We start from the raw sequence: 23091 nt of genomic DNA on the forward strand, positions 1-23091 counted from the left end.
AAACATAAAAAGTTGAGGCAAGTTAATTCAAGAGTGATGGAGAGATAATGTTTAGTATTATAATGTTTAGTATATTTAGTATTTGGTGTTTAGGGTTTAGAATTTAGTTATTTTGTATATATATATATATATATATATAAGGATATTATTGAAAATGGATTACAAGAGAAGGTATTTCTTTTAAAATTATTTGTTGTTAAGTATTACTTTTAGATGATGAAAGTAAAATTAATATATAGAACAACATTAAATTATCTATCAAAGTAATTATATAGTAAGGTCTTACAATTTTTTTTTAGACTACTGATCAGTTTTTTTCAAAAAAAAACAAAGTTATAAATAAATATAATTTATCTTAATTACTTAACGAAAATACCAAATTAAATTGATTTTGCGGTAACTTAAACAATGGCCCTATTATTATTGTAACATATTGTTTAAATATTTTCAACAATACTGTGTACTTTAACTTTTTTCCTCTATCTCAAAATGACTCTTTTATGAAGCATCATATAACAAATATATATTAAAATATTGTAGTTAAATCATAATATTGTAAAAATTAATTTTCAATACATATACTAATAATTACATATATATTTATACAATTGAATAGAAACTTCATTCTTTATTTCAAATTAATCAATGTATAGATGACTCACGCATCACGTAGACTACTTTCTAGTACGTACATACGATCACGTTTGTATATTTTTTTTGAAAAATGGGTTCTCTCATGTATAGTCATATCTTTCCAAATAAGTTGTGAAGCAATAGGATAGTGATGCTTTGTAATTATCTGCTGCTGTACGCTAAAAGTGGATGCTGAATCTCTTATCTTCAATACCGAACTTGTTCATTCCTTAATTTTCCTTTTAAATTTTTATATCTCAGTAGATCTTAACCATACCAAGTGGATTTTTCTTTTTTTTAGCCGTTTTCAGGGAAAGAATGGGATTGTGAAGCCAACGCTGAGAAAAGTGAGAGGTTGGTCGTGCGTGAGAGAAGGACGCTGTGAACGTTAGGAAGACCAAAACCCATTATTGTTGCTTCCATGTTATTACTGTGTAACAGGATAAAGACGAAATAGAGTGTTTAGAGGAACTCTGTTTTTAATGTTTCATTTCAAATTACTCTGTTTTATTTAAGTAAACCCTGGACGCTTGTCTTACCCCTGACGTTTCTTCAATGGATCCTGATTTGAATAAAAACAAAATGAATTAACTATGTACAAGTTGTATCTATTGTTATGGTTGGACACAATGATGAACTGAGAAACATTAATTGGGAGGAAAAATGTCAGACGATCATTTAATTTGATTTAAGTGGGGAATCCAATCCAGGTGTCCTTTCCAAGCTACTCAGTCAATCAAGGTGTCCCCTGTGCATTAAATTCCTTCTGCAACAAGAAAGAACCACATCGGGTCGACCATGGTTTTGGCCTTAAAATGGAGAGGCACACAGATGCTTTGTTTTGAGAGGTACTCTGTTTCTAACACAGATAGATTTACTTGAACTTCTGTACATGAAGAGAAAGATAAAATGACATTTGATTGGTTTAGAGGTACTCTGTTTCTAATGCATGCCCTTAATAAAATGGCATGTAATCTTTAGAGGTACACTGTTTCTAAAGCTTGGTTTCCATCTCAAACTACTCTGTTTTAATTAAGTAAACCCTTGAAGCTGCCTTGCGCAGAGATTTAAATGGATGATTTGATTGCATGATTCAGCTGGGGACATGTCAGATTGTACGTGATTGTGAACATTAAAAGCAGTCACGTTAAAATATGTTAGACAATCATTATCTGTCTTTCTTAAGGGCATGCATTAAATTCCTTCCAAGTTACGACATAGCCAATGTTTGTGAGAATCATGTTCTACAACCAGAAGTACATTGTGTGACGACTCTGGTTTTGGTCCAGAGTACTTACGAATGTTAGTGGTCTTAAATCTTAATATGGAGATGCACACTCTGAAGTCTGAACATGAGCTAGCTTTTTGGGTCCGAAAGTGATTCTTGCTGCTGCTTCGATAACGATACTAATCCATATACTCTGTTTTGGTTTAAGTACTTTATTTAGTAGAAATCTGAAATCTTAATTAATGGTACCATTAAGTGCCATGAGCAAACCTTATTAATCTATGTCGAAACATGACATTAAGATTCAAAAAGACAATACTAAAATACAACTTGAAAACACAGAGAGATGATCACATCATAAATGATTTATAAGAAACAAGACCATAGATCGAACTAAAAGGACTAATTAAGAGATTCTATGCATTGAGAATTTGATGATCAGTCCATAAAAAATCTCAGTTGTGTCTGTAAAGCAACGTAGCTAGCAAGAGCCACTAGAGGCGCCGCCTTGTCCGAATCAAACCCTAGAAGCTGTTCCTCTGCTTCCTTGCTCAGTTTCTCTGCAAATTCCCTCGATCTCCCCAGACCTATCAGCCTTGGATACGTCAGCTTTCCGGCCATTACATCTTTTCCGGCGGTCTTACCCAATTCCTCAGTGGATTTCGTTACGTCAAGAATATCATCAACCACCTGAAACAGCAGCCCAATACTTCTCGCATACTTTCTAAGCTTCTCGATCTCTTCCTCTGTCCCACCTCCCATTATAACCCCTAAAACCGCCGCTGCCTCCAATAATGCCGCTGTTTTGTGGAGATGGATGAACTCTAGATGCTCCAATCTGACGCTGTCTGGATTCATTCTTTCGCTGGCTAGATCCATCATTTGTCCAGCAACTAGCCCTGTTGTACCTATCGCCTTTGCCAACTCAACTACCGCACGGATCATCCTCTCGGGAATGTGCTCAAAAGCCAAAGCAAGGAGTGCATCACCTGCCAAAACCGCCATGTCTTCTCCAAATACCTTGTGGCTGGTGGGCTTGCTTCTGCGGAGGTCGGCATTGTCCATGCACGGAAGGTCGTCATGAATAAGAGAGCTCGTGTGGATCATCTCGACCGCGCAGGCGGCTGGCATGGCAGTAGCCTCGTCGACTCCTACAAGCTCGCAGGCGGCAATGCAGAGCAGAGGCCTCACACGTTTTCCGCCAGTTAGCAATGAGTACCGCACAGCCTCCGGGATCGTGAGGGGTTCTTGGAGAGGTACTGAAACGTTGAAAGCCGCACTTACGGATTCGGCTTTGCGGATCATATACGACTTGAAGTCAAAGGCAGAGTTGGGATCATTGCTTTTTCCTTCCAGCAGAATCATGTCTCCGCCTTGTGAGTTGATAGCACAAGAGAGAGACAAAACAGTGCGTTTTTGGAGATTGTTGAATGAGGGTGTGGAGTTATAACTTCGTCCTCTGGATTGGATAAAGAGAGAGGATGAGCTGAGATGAACAACACTAGTACCCATGGCCGATCCCACCTTCTCCGATATTATTTTGTATTTGGGTTTAAAGAGTAAGTTGAGTTCTTAATAGGTTTCCAATGCTTGGAAGCAATGAACGTCAACGTCTTTACAGTTATTTTAAACTGTAATCTGCTAACAAAATAATTTGAATTAGTTTCCAATTATGGGTTGAATAAGTCACGTTCTATGTACATATTTTAACAAAGAAGTTGAAAATAATAATTAGAATAGTTAATGACTGCAGTTCAGGTCTCGTTAAGTACGAAAGGTTTGACTTCGATCACATGTAGAGAAAAACAGGTGCCCAATATGTGAGTCTGATTCTAAAAACAGGTGTCTAAGAGATTTTGACCTGCGTATACAAATATGTTATATAATATGAGAATGTTTTCTTCTAATTTTGCATAATACGATGACATTTGGCAGCGTATATTTTTGAAATATATCTTTATTTTTGAATTTTTTTTTTAATTTATTTTTCTCAAAAGTATATACATTATTTTCATATTTACTAAATTTAAATGATATTTCTGTACTAAAAAATATATTGACATTTATACAATACACTTTTAGTAATTATATATAGATATCATTTATCAATATTTTATATAATTAACATAAAATTATAATTTCGCATAGGTATTATTTTTCAATACTTTATATAAGATTACCATAACATTATAATTTTGCAAATAAGAAAAAATTAAATATTAATATTTTAAATTTAGACAAAATAAATTTCTGATAATTAAAGATTTAAATATTAATATCATAATTCTGGAAAAATATAATGTATTGTTATTAAATTATTTACTATTTTCAAGCTATAAATATATTATAATATTATAATTATATAATATGAGAATGTTTTCTCCTAACTTTGCATAACACGATGACATTTGGCAGCATCTATTTTCGACACATATCCTCACTTTTGAATTATTAAAATCTTTTAATTTATTTTTCTCAAAAGTACATACATTATTTTCATATTCACTAAATTTAAATGAGATTTCTTTACTAAAAAATATATTGACATTTATGCAATACCCTTTTAGTAATTATTCATAGATATCATTTATCAATATTTTATATAATTAACATAAAATTATAATTTCGCATAGGTATCATTTTTCAATACTTTATATAAGATTACCATAACATTATAATTTTGCAAATAAGAAAGAATTAAATATTAATATTTTAAATTTAGAAAAAAATAAATTTCTGATAATTAAAGATTTAAATATTAATATCATAATTTTGGAAAAATATAATGTGATAGTTATTAAATTCTTTACTAATTTCAAGCTATAAAAATATTATAATATTACAATAATTATTTGTTGATAAAAAAGTAAATATTTGTTTCACAATTTTTGTCCCAAAATATTAAATCAATTTATTCTAAAATAATTTCAAGATATTAAAACAATATACTATTTATTTTTTCTTTAATAGTAATCATTAACACAATTTATTGCATATTAATTCTTGAAAATGTAACTCCCATGATGTTTGAAAAATAAATAAAAACAAATCTTTCATCATGTGAATACACTTTAATATATTAATTGCAATACAATTTGTGTTTTACAAAAAAAAAAAAAAAAAAAAAAAAAAACACAGACAAAACCTATGATATATTTATTCTTTGAAATGTAACCATAACTGTTATGATGTTTGACCAAAAAAAAAACTGAAAAACCTCTCATACTACTACAAATTTATGTATAAATAGCTAGACAAGGTCGTCATTAAACATCTTATTTTACCTCTCACATAATTTTCTAAATTTTGTAATATTTAACGTTTTCCTATATGTGACATTTGTAGGTTTTGAAATAAATAAATTGATTCAAAATTTTGGAGCATATATAGAAGTGAACATGTTAAATGTGGTTATTCATTAGAAAGAGTTAGATGAAGAAGGTCTTAGGCACATAACACATTCTCACTTGTAAATGTTGGTAAATGTTGTTTCAAATGCCTATTTTGTATATCAATGTTGTAATTTGTTTTTCTTTTTATCCATTTGATAATTTTTTAATATAAATTTTTTAGTTTTAGATCATAATTCATAAACTCTAATAGATTTTATATCTTAGTCACAATATTTATGCTACTTATCACCCATGCTATATTTTATACAAGTGTGTTTGTATGTTTACCCATGAAAATGAGTTTAAACAAATATTAACTGTTTCGAATACTATTACTTTAAATTTGTTCCTTAACGTTACAACTGTATTTGTATGTATTTATTAAGTTTGTTTCCGATAATCATTTCCATAGTCCTTTATTTGATATATTAATATATCAATAACATTTTTTTACTCAATTCTCAACTAAAATTCAGTTTGCATTTAGTATGTTCAATAGATATAAAGTACGTAATCAAAATATAGAAATATCTAACAAAGAACTTTCTTTTCCAAATTCAATTAATCAAGAAACAAAAAGAATTCTACTTCTAGAACACAAATGCATTTGAAGTCATTTGTATAATTTATTAAGATTAAAATATTTTATTGCTAAAACACTCAAATTATAATAATAAAACTTTTAAACATGTGTGAAGCATGCTGGTAATATATAAATTTCAAAATTATTTATGCTACCTTTATTTATTTAATTAATGAAATTAATTATGCAGAGAATGAAGGAAAAGCATGAGTTTCGGCTCAAGAAGAGGTTATTCGAGAAATTCAAGCTACTGTCTCGCCCTTCTTGGAGGTGTCTGGTTTTAAAATATATTGATGTTTTATAGATTATGTTAAAAGCCGAAACATGCTCATCTGCATTTTATTTTATACTTAATCAATATTTTTTTCCTAATGTAAAAAACGTTTGTACGTCTTGATTTTGCATCAAAACATGAATAGCTCTATATATTATGTGATACATACTAAATATTTGAAGTAACATTTCATATTAATAAAAAAATTCAGTTTAATGATTTACTAATCAATAGTTATTCATTTAAGTGACTGAAAATACTTATTTAAAAACAAAACAAATAACAAACATAAGATAATTTATCAGAACACAAAATACATAATTTTAAATATTTTAATAAATCTAAGATCTGTTAAAATTATTATAAATTTATGTCGGGCGATGGCGTGAGTCTACTTGTAGTACAATATAGATTAGGACACCATTCCGTCTAGGATAATTTTTAGAGTTGAGGATTATGATTATGTCATTATCAAAGCGTTAAACCTCATCAGAGAAATTATGAGTTTGTTTCTCTCAGGCTCAGCCAAAAGAGTGATCATTCGTGCTTTGTGTTAAAGTGAATGCAGTGTAAAAGCATCTCCAATAGGGTTTCTTATTTTCATTAGCGCAAGTTTTGTTTTAAAATTAAAATGTAAATACATAATTTAAGTTATAAAAAAAAACTAATATTTTAATGCTAAAAATACCATGAGTATGTAACCAATATGGCTGCTCTAATCTCCAATATGAATTGTTATTGTTTTGGAGGTGCCTTGAAGTTACAGATATACTCACAGTACAATCTCTTTTACTATTACTTGCCTTCTTGAATTAGAGTTTCAGTAATCTGAGTTCTCGTGATTGCTCGAATAATTACCCTATACACTTAACCGTGAGACAATATATGCGGGTCAAATCCATATATACCAATGGTACACTAAAGATTTTCGAGATTCATAAATAGCTAAAATGGAGGAATAATAGTTTGTTTGGTATCAGAAATTATAAATAAAAATGCAAGAAATAAATGATTTAATTTATAAGATTAAAATATTGGGTCTTTGAGGTATTTATACCCTTATTAAAATAAAAGAAATAAAAGAAATAAAAATAGAAAAATCAGAAGAAGAAATAAGTTTCTGGATGGCAGGTATAGAGACTACAGACTTCACCAGACTTCTCCAGCCTTCAGCAGACTTATCTACAGATTTCACCAGAGTTGTGTACAGACTTCACCAGACTTCTCCAAACTTCAACAGACTTGTTACCAAGCATACTTGTATACAGACTTTACCAGACTTCATCAGACTTCAGCAAACTTGTCTATAGACTTCACCAGACTTTTATCCAGGCTTCACCAGACTTCTGATTCATTTCAACTTGGAGATGTCCAAAAGTCACTTCCTGCTTCTTTACTCTGGTTAAACTCGAATCCAATCAAAAGACTCCAAATCCATCACATCGTCTCCACACCTAATCACAACTCAAAAAAAAAAAAGACACAAAAAACAGACAAATATGCGACAAATGGCTCAAAACGAATATTGAATGAAGGACAAAAGACACCAAAAAACACAATACATCATCTTGTATTAAAACGATACCCCATATATAATCTTCTTCATGGAAGTAGAAGTGTGCAATCTTAGTTTGGTTTGTTAAAAGTTCTTAAGAGTTAAAAGATAGATTACTAGGGGTATCGGGTGGACGTACAAGGAGGTCATAAAGTGTTCGATTTTGTTTTTGGGTTCACTAAATCCATAACCCTCTGTGTAGTAAACATCAAAGATGCGTGCAAAGTTGAGGCATCGCAGCAGAACCTGGTGCGATACATGGTTATGGTAATGTGAGTTCATGAACTCCTCCATAACCACTTTTTATGGTCTCTGTACACTTTATGCAACTCTTGGGATGCTTCTTCCTTGGTGACTCCATGTTGTTTCATGTAACAGTTGAGCCCATTAGCCACCTCTCCTCTGTTAATCTCGGTCTGCAAAATATCATTTATTCACGACAATTTGCGAAGAGGAAAACAAAAAAGATCAAGAACTAGAGATATCCCCTATAGTGTGTGGTGTATACCTCGTAGGATCCTACGTCATTTGATAGGCGGAACATTAAAGACAGATTTTTGATGATTAGGGGATCGGTATTGAGCCAGTCATAAGATTCGTTCTCATTTATATCTTCCATACCAATAAAGCTGTACGCTGCAAAATCACCCATCACACCTGACAAATACCCAACCTTCATGTACTCATCGAAGGTTGATACATGACCCGTCCATGCCCACTTTGCTATCTCTAGGTATGCTTTCACAAGGATCTTGAGCTGTGTATAGACTCGAAGAATTAATTAGAGTCCACTAACTCTTTTTTTTTTCTTTGTCAATCAAGGATGTAGGAAATGTACATATAAAAATACATACAAAATATTGATTACCTTCTCTGCTGCTTGGCTGACGCCGTACGATCTTCCTTTTGGTCTCATTTCTCGTTCAATCTCTCCTATGACTTCAAACAAACTTCCGAGGACGATTCGTAAATATTCTGGTAGATTATCATTGACACCAATATTCCACCTGATAAATATATTTCCACCAACTAAAATTTAAAAGAGAAAGAAGAGCTATATGCATATATTAGTGGGTGCAGATTGTTAATAGGTGGATTCAAACCCTCCTCCTTTTAACTATTTTTGATGTAAAATCCAACCACTTTGCCATTTACTTTACTTTGCTTAATGTAAGATTTTTACAACGTGGCAGAGGTATGATATATGCATGGATAGACACACAATATAATATATATACGTCTAATAAAGTAAATGTACTAAAAACCTATCAAATTTTGAAAATGTACTAGTTTGCAAACACACCCTATATATGTATACAGAGAGAGTAGAGAGAGCACCTTTGCAAACATTCCGTTAGAGCTGTAACTTCGGGAAAGGTTGCATATGCATCATATGTATCATCCACAACAACCACGATCATTATGATTTTAGCCATTACGACTCTTGCAAGCGAATACTGTGGCTCGAAATACGCTCCTAGAGCCCCGAAATGACACTCCACAAGTCTATCCCTAATGTAAGGCAGCTTAGATGCAAGATCTAAGTCCTTCCACCATCTGCAACCCTAAAAGTAAATTAATGAATTGGGAAAAATTGAAATTGAGACCAATGTTATCAACAAGATGAATTGAAGAGAAGTATGTTACTTGGTGAGGGTTTTGAGTTCTTGGACGTAATGAAACTGGCAGAAGTTAAAGCTAAGCTTGGCAAACTTGAGCAGGATCTCGTCGTGACGTTGTTCTTGTTCGTAGTAAGATATATATTCTCTTGCCACTAGTACTTCTATATTACAGTATCGAGGTATGTATAATGAGTTTTGTATATGCTTGGATAGTTGGGGAGTTTTCACTGGATAGGTTATTGATGTGTGTAGAATTTCACTCCAAAATTTTTACCTAAAAGACTACACGACGACTGAAAGTGTACAGTTAATCAATTGTAGTATTTTAGGATCGATCCCTCAGAGAGTAATAGCAAGTACAAATTGAATTAAAAGGGAAAGAACTATGGCTAAGACTAAAGAAGAGATTGAGGTTTTGGTTTTCCTAATAACTATTGCAAATAAATAAAATGTAAATAAAAGCGGTTTAAAATTATAAGACTAAGGCGTTGGGCATTTTGGGAGTCATCTTAGGGTTTTCATGGTTCTAAGCAATATTAAGTGTAAGATCTAACAAGTAAATACTAATTTTCGGTCTAGGTTCTCAATTACGAAACTCTAATGAACTAACAAGCTATTCTCATAGAATGAAAGTCTAAAGTCTTCACGCTCCGTTATCAACTTTCTCAGGCAACGTCGCATGCAAACCAGCTAGTTAAACAAGTTCGATACATTCACCAAACTTCGCAACTCAACTTATGCAGGTTACGAGCAAGGCTTCGGTATAACACTAGTTCAGAGAAGTAGGATAACATGGTTAGCGCTCCCATTCTCTAGATCAGTACTTGGTGATCAATCCAAGCATAAGCATTAAGATAAAGATTTTCCAAAAGAACTCTAATATAAAACCGAAAATAAGATCTAACAACCTAATTGAAGCGAACCATGAATTCCCCTTGAATCACCCCATAGAACCCAACAAAGTAAACTACTCGCGCATGATGCAAAGAAACAACATTGATATTATAAAGTATAGCATCAAAAGTGAATCAATAAACAAAAGGGGGTTCAAAGTAAACTTCTCTATTTGTCACAAAAGTAACTTGATCCCAAAAGCAAAGTAAGTATGAAAGAAATAAGGAAGAGTAGAGATTTGGTGTCTTCGGCGATGGCTTCTAAGAGGAGTTGAGAGAGGACGAATTTCGACGGCGGTGAAGGAGTCTCTGGTTGTCTCTAGGTCGGCTGCTGGTGGCGTGTATGAAGAACTTAGAGGCACAAAGGAAGCACACCACAAAACCCTAGGTCTTAAGAGTATTTATAGGGTTTTGTTTACGGTTAGGGTTTTGTAAGAGTAGAAACGTCTTCTCTTGTTAAGTGCAGGACAAGGGGCGGCGAAAGAGGCTTCTGGACCATGGAGGAGGCTTGGACTGGGCCGCCGTGATGGTCGCTGGTCAGGCCTTGGATGAAAGCCCATCCGTAGGTCAGTTCTTCTTACGTCAGTTTATAACACGTTTCGGTAAATCGAACATAACTTCCGGATGAATGAATGGATTGACTTGATTCCACCTCGAGGAGAAAAATGACTCTTCCAGCTTTCCATAGACACCAAGCTTGATATATTTTGAGTTTAGGAAGGTCTTCAAAAGTTGCCCGTACTGTAAAGCTCTTAAACTTTCCTAAAACATATTTTCCTTGTCTTTTGGTCCTTTTTGCTATAAAACCTGTAAAACCTTCTTCAAACCTGAAATACTTGATAATAGACATTAAAGCATTGAAATCATATCAAACTATTCCTAAATGCAGACTAAAACTATAGCTAAAATGGGTAAAATAATGATGTTATCAGTTATCAAATACCCAAGACTCCAAGTGATTCCTCGTAAAATTCAGTGCTTCTGTTAAGAAAAAGTCTCTCTCTTTATTAACGATGAATGAATGGTACAAGAGTAACAAATTCTAACAAAGAACCAAGAGAAACTCTAGGCGCAACTAGATCATAATTCTCTCCCAACGAAGACACATACGTCTCGTGTTCTCACAACAAACAACATGCCTAACAAACTCTTTTTACAATTGCTTATATACTCAAAGTATTCTTTCAATCCGCACGTGTTCCTCTATTGCTCCACACGTGCCACTTCTTCTTTGCCTTTCCTCCTTATATAAACCTGATGGGGCTTATCAATACCCCCCTCCCTTCGAAACGCAGCTTATCCTCAAGCGCCAAGGTTGGAAATTGCTGCTTTAACTCCTTTACAGACTCCCAAGTATTATCATAGTCAGGTAGACCTCGCCAATGAACCAACGCCTCCGAAATGCCATTAGTATTGTAGCGAGTATCTAATACCTTTTCAGGCTCAATTACCAACTCATCTGACTCATTGAATATCTCTGGTAATGGTATGACCAGTTGATGCTCACCTAACACCTTCTTAATCTGCGAGACATGAAAAACTGGGTGGATTTTTGAGCCTTGAGGTAATTGTAATCGGTATGCTGCCTTATCGATTCTCTCCATCACTTCATACGGACCATAATATTTCGTTGCTAAATTCTGACAAGCTCTTCTAGCTACCGATTATTGCATGTAAGGTCGTAACTTCAGAAAAACCCAATCACCAACCGCATACTCAATATCCCTTTGATGTTTATCAGCATTGTTTTTCATCAACCGTTGTGCATGAATCAGGTGATCCTTAATTCAGGACATCATTAAGTCACGTTCCTTCATCATAGCCTCCAACTCAGGAACCTTAGTAGCTTGACCTTCAAAGCGCACTATTGCTGGTGGATCACGACCGTACAAGACCTTGAAGGGTGTTGCTTTCAATGATGAGTGATAAGTTGAATTGTACCAGAGTTCAGCCCACGACAAATATTGATGCCAAGTCTTGGGATGAGAGGAAGCAAAACACCTGAGATATGTTTCTAAGCACCGATTCAGAACCTCTGTCTGTCCATCCGTTTGAGGGTGAAACGCAGTGTTGTACTTCAACTTGGTTCCCGACAATTTAAAACAGTCCTTCCAAAAAGCACTCAAAAAAGTATTCCCTCGATCTGAAACAATTGATTCTGGATACCCATGGAGCTTAACTACTTCGAACAATCTTGCCACATATGATGCTGCATAAGGATGCTTCAAACTGAGAAAGTGACAATACTTACTCAGCCTGTCCACTACTACCAAGATCACATTCTTTCCTTGACATTTGGGAAGACCTTCTACAAAGTCCATAGAGATATCCTCCCACACTTGATGTGGCAAAGGAAGAGGTTGGAGAAGGCCAGCTGGTGCCAATGTCGAGTATTTATGTCGCTGACAAATATCACATTCTGCCACATACTTTTGAACATCACTTCGTAAGCCATCCCAATGGAAAGATTGTTGAATTCTTTTGACTGTCTTTAATACACCTGAATGTCCTCCTAACAGTCCATTATGATATTCACTCAATATCAATGGAATAAACCTTGACTTTTTTGATAAAACCAGTCTATTTTTATACCATAACCTTCCATTTCTCACCGAAAATTTCGATTGGGTAGATTGCTTGGATAGGCAGTTTTGCACTTCCCTCTGCAAGTCTGCATCCTTGTCAACTTCTTCATATATGTCATGGAGTTGTAACACTGTTGGCACTGTCAATGCCAAAAGTGAATGAGACAACAACACTCCATAAGGTTGTGTCATCCGAGATAACCCATTCGCTGCTGTGTTCTCTAATCCTGGCTTGTATATGATTTTAAAATCATAATTCAACAACTTGATTAGCCACTTCTGGTAGTCCATTGTCACTTCTCGTTGGTCCAATAAGAAATTTAGACTTTTCTGGTTTGTATGCGCTACAAAATGCCTCCCAAATAAGTAATGCTTCCATTTTTGGATAGACAAAACTATTGCCATTAATTCTCTCTCGTAGACCGGTTTGAGTTGTTCTTTAGCCGTAAGTCCATGACTAAAAAAAGCAATTGGTCTTTTGTTCTGCATCAACATTGCCCGTAAGCCAAAACCAGATGCATCAGCTTCTACCGTAAAGATCTCCTCAAAATTTGGTAATGCCAATATTGGAGCAGTTGACATTGCCTTCTTCAGTCTATCAAAGGCTAATTGAGCTTCTACAGACCATTCAAAACTATCCTTTCTCAACAAATCTGTCAAAGGTCTCGCCAAATCCCCATAACCTTTGATGAATCTTCTATAATATCCTGTTAGGCCCAAAAATCCTCTCAAGTCCTTCACTGACTTTGGAGTAACCCATTGTACCATAGCTCTTGTCTTCTCTGGGTCTTTGGACACTCCCTCCTGAGAAATAATATGCCCCAAGTAATCCACTTGCTTCTGACCAAACGAACATTTTTTTTATTACCAAACAGTTGGTGTTTTTCCAAGATCTCCATAACAACTGTCAGATGCTTGAGATGTTGTTCCCTTGTTGAATGTAAATCAAGATATCATCTAAGAACACCAATATGAATTTCCTGAGATATGGTCGAAACAGCTCATTCATCAAAGCTTGGAAAGTCGCAAGGGCATTAGTTAAGCCAAATGGCATTACTAAAAACTCATAATGACCGTCGTGAGTTCTAAATGTTGTCTTGGGTATATCTTCTTCCTTCATCCTAATTTGATGATAACCAGCACGAAGATCAAGTTTAGAAAATACAACTGACCCATTTAACTCATCCAAGAGCTGATCAATCATTGGAATAGGAAACTTATCCGCCACAGTTGCTCGGTTTAAGGCTCTCTAATCCATGCAAAACCGCCAACTGTCATATTTCTTCTTCACTAACAGAACATGGCTTGAAAAGGGGCTTTGACTTGGTCGTATAATCCCGATGACAACATCTCCTTCACCATTTTCTCCATAACTTCTTTTTGTGCATGTGGATATCGATAAGGTCTACCACTGATAGCATTATTCCCAGGTAGCACGGTGATAGAATGCTCTCTGCCTCTTATAGGAGGTAAGTCAGTGGGAATGTCAAACACCTTGTCAAACCTTGATAACACTATTTGAATGTCCACATCTATTGGTTGTGAAGCTCCTTGATTCAATTGTTGGCTACATAGTGCTACTTCGACACCTCTCTAAGTAACTGAAAATCCACCAGATAGTGATTTCAAGGAAAGCTTTGAAATTTATAAGTCAGATTCTCCTCTCAATGTAACTGTCATGTTCTTATATAAGAACGATATCTCATTCTTCTGCCAGTTTACTCTGCAATCTCCCAAGGTACTCAACCAGAACACACCTAGAATGATGTCAAGATTCCCCAGTTTTGATACCACAAAGTCTGTGGTGAACTCCAAACCTTGAACTGAGAAGGTCACTTTCTCACAAACTCCCATTCCTTGTACTGTTATTCCCGTTCCCAGTCTGATGTTTAAGTTTCCAATCTCTTGGCAGAAGCTACTCAAACTCGAACACTTCCAAACCTAGCTCTCGCTAGAGAAACATGGTTGAGCAGGCATGACGAACCAGTTCATTCACGTCAACGAACACCCTAGACAACTAATCTTTTAGGCCAGGAATGCAAGTCTCTGGCACTAGTTGGTCAGACATTTCATCAAACACCTTTTGGATGCGGAAATGTCTAAGACCTAGTTCCAATTGATCAGAGACAAACTGGTATTTCTAACTCTAGTCCAGAAGGGAGTATACAAATCTAAACTTAAACACCCTACATATTAAGATCCTCTACCTAATCTATCCCATCCTCAAGAACTCTAACACTACTTAGATCCGGAAATCATCATCAAGGATACAAACTCAGAAAGCATTGAATAAAACATAATAAGATAGACAAGAATAAGATGAACAACTTTGTAGAAGAAATCAAATGCAAAAACTGAATATTCTCAAAGATATCGGAATACAAAGTCTCAGAACGTATTTGGTGGCTAGGTTAACCTTAACAACAAAACGAAAATGAGATAAAAGATGAGATGTCTCAGTAAAACTTAACAAAACATATTTATAGTAAAACATAAAACGACAATATAGAACGTCGGTTTGGGAACCCTTCCCGGATGCGTCTTAAGAACAAAACCAAGACGTCGATATAAAAGCGTCGACCGAGTCGCATCGTGAGAGTGTCGATCGAGTCGGAGTCCAGGAAGCTTGATTGAATGGTGGCTTGAGACATGTCATCGGAGATCTGCTGATCGAGTCGCTTCTTGAGGGTGCTCAGGAGAGCTGCTGATCGAGTCGCGTCTTGAGGGTGCTAAGGAGAGCTGCTGATCGAGTCGCATCTTGAGGGTTCTCAGAAGCCCTCCTGAGACGTCTTGGTCGAGTCGCTGCTAACATGTTCGATCGAGTGGGAGCTTGCCTTTGCGTGCAGGTCGAGTCGGAATTCAGATCGTATGTGCGTCCACTAAAACAATGATAACTCATGAATCACGATTCCGATTTGCTTGAAATCAATGGCATTGGAAAGATGACTCGATTATCTACAACTTTGATGAAGACGTAGAAAGCTGAATCCCAAAGTAAAATCTTCACTCAACTCGATCAAAGACGTGGAAGGTTGGGTCGCTGGACTGCTCTCCTGCTCCTTGTTTGCTTTTGATGGTTTGAACATTTCCTAAAATACCTGAAATAACTCCAATATGCAAGATACATGCAAAACCAATGCAAATACTACCTAAATATGCATATTATGCAAAAGAGACTGAAAATAATGCAAAACAATGAGTTAAGAGAACAGAATGAATGAGAAATGCATGATGAAATAGTGTAAAATATACACATATCATGCTACTCCGACACCTCTCTTAGTAACTGAAAATCCAACAGATAGTGATTTCAAGGAAAGCTTTGAAATGTATAAGTCAGATTCTCCTCTCAATGTAATTATCATGTTCTTATATAAGAACGACACCTCATTCTTCTGCCAGTTTACTCTGCAATCTCCCAAAGTACTCAACCAGAACACACCTAGAATGATGTCAAGATTCCCAGTTCTAATACCACAAAGTGTGTGGTGAACTCCAAACCTTGAACTGAGAAGGTCACTTTCTCACAAACTCCCATTCCTTGTACTGTTATTCCCGTTCCCAGTCTGATGTTTAAGTTTGGATCCTCTGTACACTTCAGTTTTAATTTCTTAACTGCCGCTGCAGAAATATAATTGTGTGTTGCACCACTGTCTAACATGACACGCACTTCCGTCTTTCCCATAGTTTCCCTGACTTTAGTTGTTGAGTGGGAAGAAATGCCTCTATATGACGAGAAGGATAGGGCCATACACTCTCCGGTAGGTTCCTCCAAGTTTGCTTCTTCTCTTCCTCCGTCTAACACCTCCACTTCATACCCATTTAAAATAGTCAAGATTCGCAATTCCTTATTAGGACAATGTGATTCTTTGACCATGGACCATCACAGTTGAAACATAGTCCTTTTCGTCTCTTCTCATCCAATTCACTGTTAGAATTGTGCCTTCTAGGTCTTTGTTCTGTTCTCATTACTTGCTTCTCAGTAGCTTGTAAGTTCTCCATAAAGACTGGTTTCGTCTCCAATGTTTAGTGTTGTGATGTGTGTTACTTCTATACTCCGGTCCACTTATCTCCTTGTTCTCTTTATTAGCCAACAACAACTCTTTTTGAACCACTCTTCTGATGATACTGGACTCCATGGCTCGTGCTTCTGCTACCATTTCAGGAAGGTTTCTCAGCTTTTGCATATGCACCAATTCCTGCATCTCCTGAGTTAAACCATTCAAGAAGATCCCTTCTAACTTCTGATCATCCAAACTTGACACTTGCGATGATAAATCCTCAAATCTCTGTACGTAATCAGCAATGGAACCGGTTTGTTTGATACAGAACAAACTTTGGCTTGGACCTCTGATCTTCAAATTTTCAAATCGCAACAATAAGCTTGCTTTAAACTGTTCCCAACTTGCAAATTCACGTCTGTTGATTTCCCAATTATACTAACTGAGAGCTTCACCTTGTAAGCTAACTGCTACCAACGCCAACTTCTCTACATCATTATAACCTCCTGTTCTGAAGAATCTTTCAACCATGGCGATCCACCCGTATGTGCCAATTCCCTCAAATACAGCCATTTCCACATTTTTCAACTAGTTCTCTCTGAGTCTTGGCCTAAGCATACTACGACAAGGTTCCGAGAAAGAATTTGGTACCTGATTTGTTTGATCCTGGTTTTGAATGATTCTGGAATTGCTCGATCCTCCAATTTCTCTCGTAATCGCCTTCAATCTGCACATGTTCCTCTATTGCTCCCCACGTGCCACTTCTTCTTTGCCTTTCCTCCTTATATAAACCTGATGGGGCTTATCAACTTCATTCATTATATCTTCAGAGGGTGCTCCGAGATGAGCTACTTCGAACAACTGTAGCAGACCTCTAACATCTCTGGCTAGACACTCCTTGAACCTCCCATCCTCCCCTCTGAATCTACCAAAGGCATCTACAATGGAAGCACGTACCCAAAGTAGATTTTATAAGTAATTTAGTACATATGTTATGTTATGAATAAGCTGCATGCATGTATGCGTATCAAGGAAACTACTATTCTTAGTTTCTTACTACAAGACATCTTGTGACCGTACAGTCTGAAGACCTCAAACATGATGGTGATTGTTTCCAAATCATCTTCCCCAACTATTATGTCATCCAACTTTGTGAAACTGTGTTTAAGGATCTCTTGAATCTCATTATCAAAATGATAAAGAGATCCCGAGGCTGATAAGCAAATGGATGAGGCGAATCTTCTCCTTGTCACTGCTTTGTGAAGACATAAGCATGTCTCTCACCAGAGGATTCATAGTTTCAATCTCTCTTTCTACTTTATCAAATTCCTAGAAAATGAATACAATTAGCTGGTCAAGAATCATGTTTTCTGCTGCAAGATACGTGAAAGGTTCTCATATGCACTTACAACGCGATCGAGGGAAACAGAGAGGAAGTGATCTCCCCAAAGGGAAGGAGAAAAGTGCGTCGAAGGACGAGTACCCTCAAGATCAGCAGACCTTACAACGAACAAGTCTTGTTTTGCGGGCTTCCAAGATAGAGTGTGGCTGTGAAGTAAACGACGAGGAAAGAGAGAGAGGTTGGTCTGAAGACAAAGAGGGGATTTTCGAAGGTAAGAGAAAGATCTGATCACAAAACCCATTCTTGTTGCTTCCATGTTTTATCACAGTCAAGAAGACTCAAGAGAGGGTGAGAGATAGCTGATCTGTTTTACTTGAAAGACTCTGTTTCTATCTCATTACTCTTATTTCCCTGAAGTAACAAAGGAAGTCAACGGCCAGGAATCATTTTAATGAATACTGTGTAAAACAATAATGTAATAACTAGAATTAAGGAAATTTCGTATAGAAGAGAATCAGGGGTTGTTGAATCTCTAATCTGATTGGGGGAATGAATATTGAATACGATCACGTTTGTAAAGTGTTTTTTTTTTTTAAATGTGTTCTCTCTCATATATGTAAACTTCTCTAATCATAATGCAAGATCGGAGGTTATGGGGTGTAATATAGAAACCCATGTGGAGAGAGAGCACCACGACGCCATCAAAATTCGGATTTGAACAATATTTTCGCTGAATATGGAAGTTGCATATTGTACTAGAAAACCTATTTCTTTTTGTGTTCTCTTAATTATTTAGTATCTAATCATTGAGATATACTAATTTTATCTTCGGTTATTGATGGACGCATATGTGAACCGGGATATATGGAAGGAAAAATGTCAGAGAGCCATTTCAATCTCTCAAGTGTATTAAATTCCCTCCAAGTTACGATTTAACCGTGTTTATGACAGACAAGTGAACTCGGGCCTATTAACAGAACATAAATAGAAAACTCTTGCTGTAAATGGAAATCATCAAAGGAAATAAAGAAAACAAAATTGTCAACGTTTACCTCTTGTTTCACATTTTCTTCAGGTACAAGATGTGATGTAAAAACGAAGGTAAAAAAGAGAGCGAGTACAAAGAACACGTTCGATAGATTCTGGAAAATTATTGATTATAATAATAGATTAAGCGTTGATTCTTGCAGATACATAAAAAAAAAAAAATCAATAAGCAGGTTTGAATACAAAAGGTCAAGTATAAAAAAAAAAAAAAAAAAAAGAAAAAAAAAAGAGAGAGATAAAAGGTAAGTAAGCATAACAGATAGATGGTGATATGGTCACACCGGAAAAGGATGGATGAACAGAGAGGTGATGAGATCTTTAATATTTCCATCTGGATTAGTGAATTCATCAGTATCCTTGTAAAACACATTGACCATGCGTGCAATGTTGAAGCATCGCTTCACAACTGGACGTGGCATATCGATTGTCGTAAAGAACTCCTCCATGACTATCTTATAGCTATCTCTAGCCATCTTACTCAATTCTTCAACAGCTACGTCTTTAGTAACACCGTGTTGCTTCATGTAACAGTTGACCCCATTCGCCACCTCTCCTCTGCTCATCTCTCTCTGCTCATTTATATATATACCCATAGAGTTTATAAATTTATAGCAAAGAAAACAAATGCGAACACCTTGTCTTAATTAGTCATTTTTATCATATATTTGGTACAATACCTCGTAGGAGACAATATCGTTGTTCAGACGAAATATAGGACACAAAGCTTGTAATATTTTGGGTTTGGAGTTGTACCATTCGTACAATGGTTTCTCATCACACTCTTCCATTGCGATAAAGCTGTACAATGCAAAATAAGCCATTCCCGCGGTGACAAGTCCAACCTCCATGTATTCTTCAAAGGTTGGCACGTGACTTGCGCCTGCCCATTTTGATATTGCTTGGTACGCTCTCCCTAGAGTCTTAGTCTAAGGTTTTCATTTGACAGCAATTTTTTTTTTTTTTATCAAACATTTGAAAATGTGAACTCGTGTTGTAATATGTTTCTGACCATTTCAACAACACTTATTATGCAGCCATATAATAATTCTGAACTACCTCATTTATAGTGTGTTGCACACTAGCAGATCTTCCTTGGGGCTTCATTTCTTTTTCAATCTCTCCCATAGTTTCCAATATTAATCGAACGACTATTTTGGAATAGCTTGGTAGTTCGTCAATAGCTTCAAGATCCCACCTGTCCATTTACCATTTCATATATTTTTTTAAAAGCTATTTTTGCAATTAAAATCAGTAAGTGGATGCATAAAGTACCTCTGCAAAGAATCAATGAGACTTTTGACTTCGGGAAAAGTTGCATACGAATCACACGTGTCATCCAAAACAACCACGATCATGGTAATTTTAGCCGCTATAATTCTCGCAAGTGAATATCGTGGCTCGTAATATAATCCCATCGCAGGGAAATAGCATTCCACAATTCTATCCCTGATCAAATAAGGAAGCTGAGAGGAAACATCTAGATCTTTCCACCATCTGCAAAGAAGAAACAAATAAAAAGAGCTTCAAATAAAAGAAGCTTCTGGAAAAATATATTTCCAAGGACTATTCCATCTTCCAACCCTAATCTATTTCTTCTCTCAAACCCTAACATCTAAACATTTAACTCTAGATGGTCAATTGGTCATATTTGTTTAATTGTTTTTTTTTCCCCCAATCATCCTTATATAATTCGAGCTAAGAAATTAAAAGAGTAGTATAATATATGGTGAACTAGGGTAAAATACTTGGTGAGAGTTTTGAGCTCTTGGATGTAATGCAAACGGCAATAGTTGAAGCTGAGCTTTGCAAACTTGAGAAGCGTCTGGTCATGACTTTCTTCTTGGTCGTAGAAAGAAATGTATTCTCTTGCGACTAGTATTTCCATATTATGATATCGAGCTCTGAACAAGGTGTTACGAATATATGAGGAGAGATGAGAAGAAGTAGTAGTACTTGCTGCCAAAGACTCCAATTGGTTCCTAGCAAAACTCTTCGCCTCCTCCATTATATCTTCGGAGAGTGTCCCGAGATGCGCTGCTTGGTACAATTGTAGCATTCCTCTAACATCCCCGACTAGACTCTCCTTAAACTTTCCATCTTCACCTTTAAATTTTACGAATGTATCTATAAAGAAACCAATATACACAGCCATCATCATGTTGTATATATATTTGCATGCATACATATGTGATGAATCAAGGGAAATGATATTGTTACCGCATGACATCTTGTGTTGATACAGTCGGAAAACCTCAAACATGATGGAGACTGTTTCCAAATCGTCTTCCTCGGCCATTAGCCCGTCCAAATCTTCAAAAGCCTGGTTTAGGATCATCTCAATCTCGGTCTCAAAGTAATGGGAGATTCCAAGACTGATAAGCAAATGGATTAGACGGATCTTATCCTTGTTGCTGTTGTGAGAAGACGTCAGCCTGTCTCTCACTTTCGGCTTCATCACCATATCAATCTCTCTCGCTATTTCATCAAATTCCTACGCAGATACAAAAATATACTATATATCAAGAATCATTTTTTATATATATATAACAAAAAAAAGAATGATTCCATTAGTTTTTTCTTGTGATCCAAATACTTACGGAGTCGTCGTTGGGAAGTGAGGAGAAGTAATCTCCCCAAAGAGAGGGAGAAAAGTTCGTCAAAGGACGTCTAGTCTCATGATCATCACTAGTCGAACTCTTAGCAGTAGCTTTAACACAGAAAAAGTCATGTTTTATGGGTTTTATCAGCGAAAGAGAAGGGGGACGCGGGAGAGTGAGGCTGGTCTTAAGACAGAGAGGGACTTGGTGAAGGTAAGAGAAATTTCTGATGCCAAACCCCATTCTTGTTGCTTCCATGTTTTATCACAGTACTCAAGAGAGAGTGAGAGATTGCTACTCTGTTTTACTTGAGTTAAGATAGATATAGTACTTTGTTTTAAGGTTCTGTTTCAGTTTCAAAAGATAATCTCATATCCGCTGCTCTTATTATTTACCTTAATAAGTAAACAAGGAACAAAGGAAACTGTACGTGGTCAACGGCCAAGAAACGTTTAATGAATATTATTTACTAGTGATGATATTATATCTAATCTAATCATTGCAATATTCTAATTTTATCTTCTGTTATTGTTGGACGCATATGCGAAGTGTGAAGTGTACTAGAAACCCCATGTCAGCGAATCATTTTTTGGCAAAATATGATATTGTACTAGAAACCCCATGGGGAGAACACCAGCAATATAGAAACCCCATGGGGAGAACACCAACAATATAATATTTTGGCAAAATATGATATTGTACTAGAAACCATAAGTTTTTTGTTTTGTTCTTAATAATTCCTAATTATTTAGTAATGATGATATTACATCTAATCTAATCATTGCAATATTTTAATTTTATCTTCTGTTATTGTTGGACGCATATGCCAAGTGTGAAGTGTAAACGAATTATTTTTTGGCAAAATATGATATTGTACTAGAAACCCACCAACAATACAATCTTTTGGCAAAATATGATATTGTACTAGAAACCATAATTTTTTGTTTTGTCTTTAATAATTCCTAATTATTTAGTAATGATGATCTATTCATTGCAATAAAAATTTCGGTTATTGTTGGACGCATATGTGAAGTGTGAACCGGGAAATATGAAAGGGAAAAATGTCAGCGAATCATTTAATTTTTATCATATTTTTCAGTTAACCCGTCACGTTACCTGATCATGTTATGTAACAAGAATCACCTCGGCTCAACTGTGGTTTTGTTCTCTGTACATGCAGGAGGTTAGTCTTAAGACGGAGAGTCACCGTAAGTGAGCTAGCTTTTTAGATTCGAAACCCATTCTTGCTGCTGCTTCAATAACAAATTAACAATACAGATATATATTATCTGTTTTGGTTGATGTTCTCTGTTCTCTGTTCTCTGTTTTATTTCAGAAG

At 35.6% G+C, this 23091-nt stretch overlaps 1 protein-coding gene and 2 pseudogenes across 2 annotated transcripts; all 3 read right to left on the reverse strand.

Moving 5' to 3' along the window:
• Positions 1 to 2117: 2117 nt before the first annotated feature.
• LOC104779265 (geranylgeranyl pyrophosphate synthase 11, chloroplastic pseudogene) lies at positions 2118 to 3482 on the reverse strand (annotated as a pseudogene). The gene has a single exon (XR_015558445.1). The product of XR_015558445.1 is annotated as a geranylgeranyl pyrophosphate synthase 11, chloroplastic pseudogene (transcript).
• A 4267-nt stretch (positions 3483 to 7749) lies between these two features.
• Positions 7750 to 18462, reverse strand: LOC104704837 (terpenoid synthase 29-like; annotated as a pseudogene).
• An 808-nt stretch (positions 18463 to 19270) lies between these two features.
• On the reverse strand, positions 19271 to 22123 carry LOC104779276 (Terpenoid cyclases/Protein prenyltransferases superfamily protein). The gene is made up of 7 exons (XM_010503637.3): positions 21753 to 22123; positions 21373 to 21646; positions 20901 to 21279; positions 20428 to 20649; positions 20212 to 20350; positions 19833 to 20081; positions 19271 to 19724 (listed from the first exon to the last, which is right to left on the reverse strand). Exons 1-7 carry the CDS (start codon positions 22008 to 22010, stop codon positions 19431 to 19433), a joined length of 1815 nt encoding a protein of 604 aa, XP_010501939.1. The 5' UTR covers positions 22011 to 22123; the 3' UTR covers positions 19271 to 19430.
• Between the last annotated feature and the right edge of the window lie 968 nt (positions 22124 to 23091).

This window comes from Camelina sativa, chromosome 1 (assembly GCF_030686135.1).
Source record: "Camelina sativa cultivar CO46 ecotype springtype chromosome 1, ASM3068613v1".
Lineage (NCBI taxonomy): Eukaryota > Viridiplantae > Streptophyta > Magnoliopsida > Brassicales > Brassicaceae > Camelina > Camelina sativa.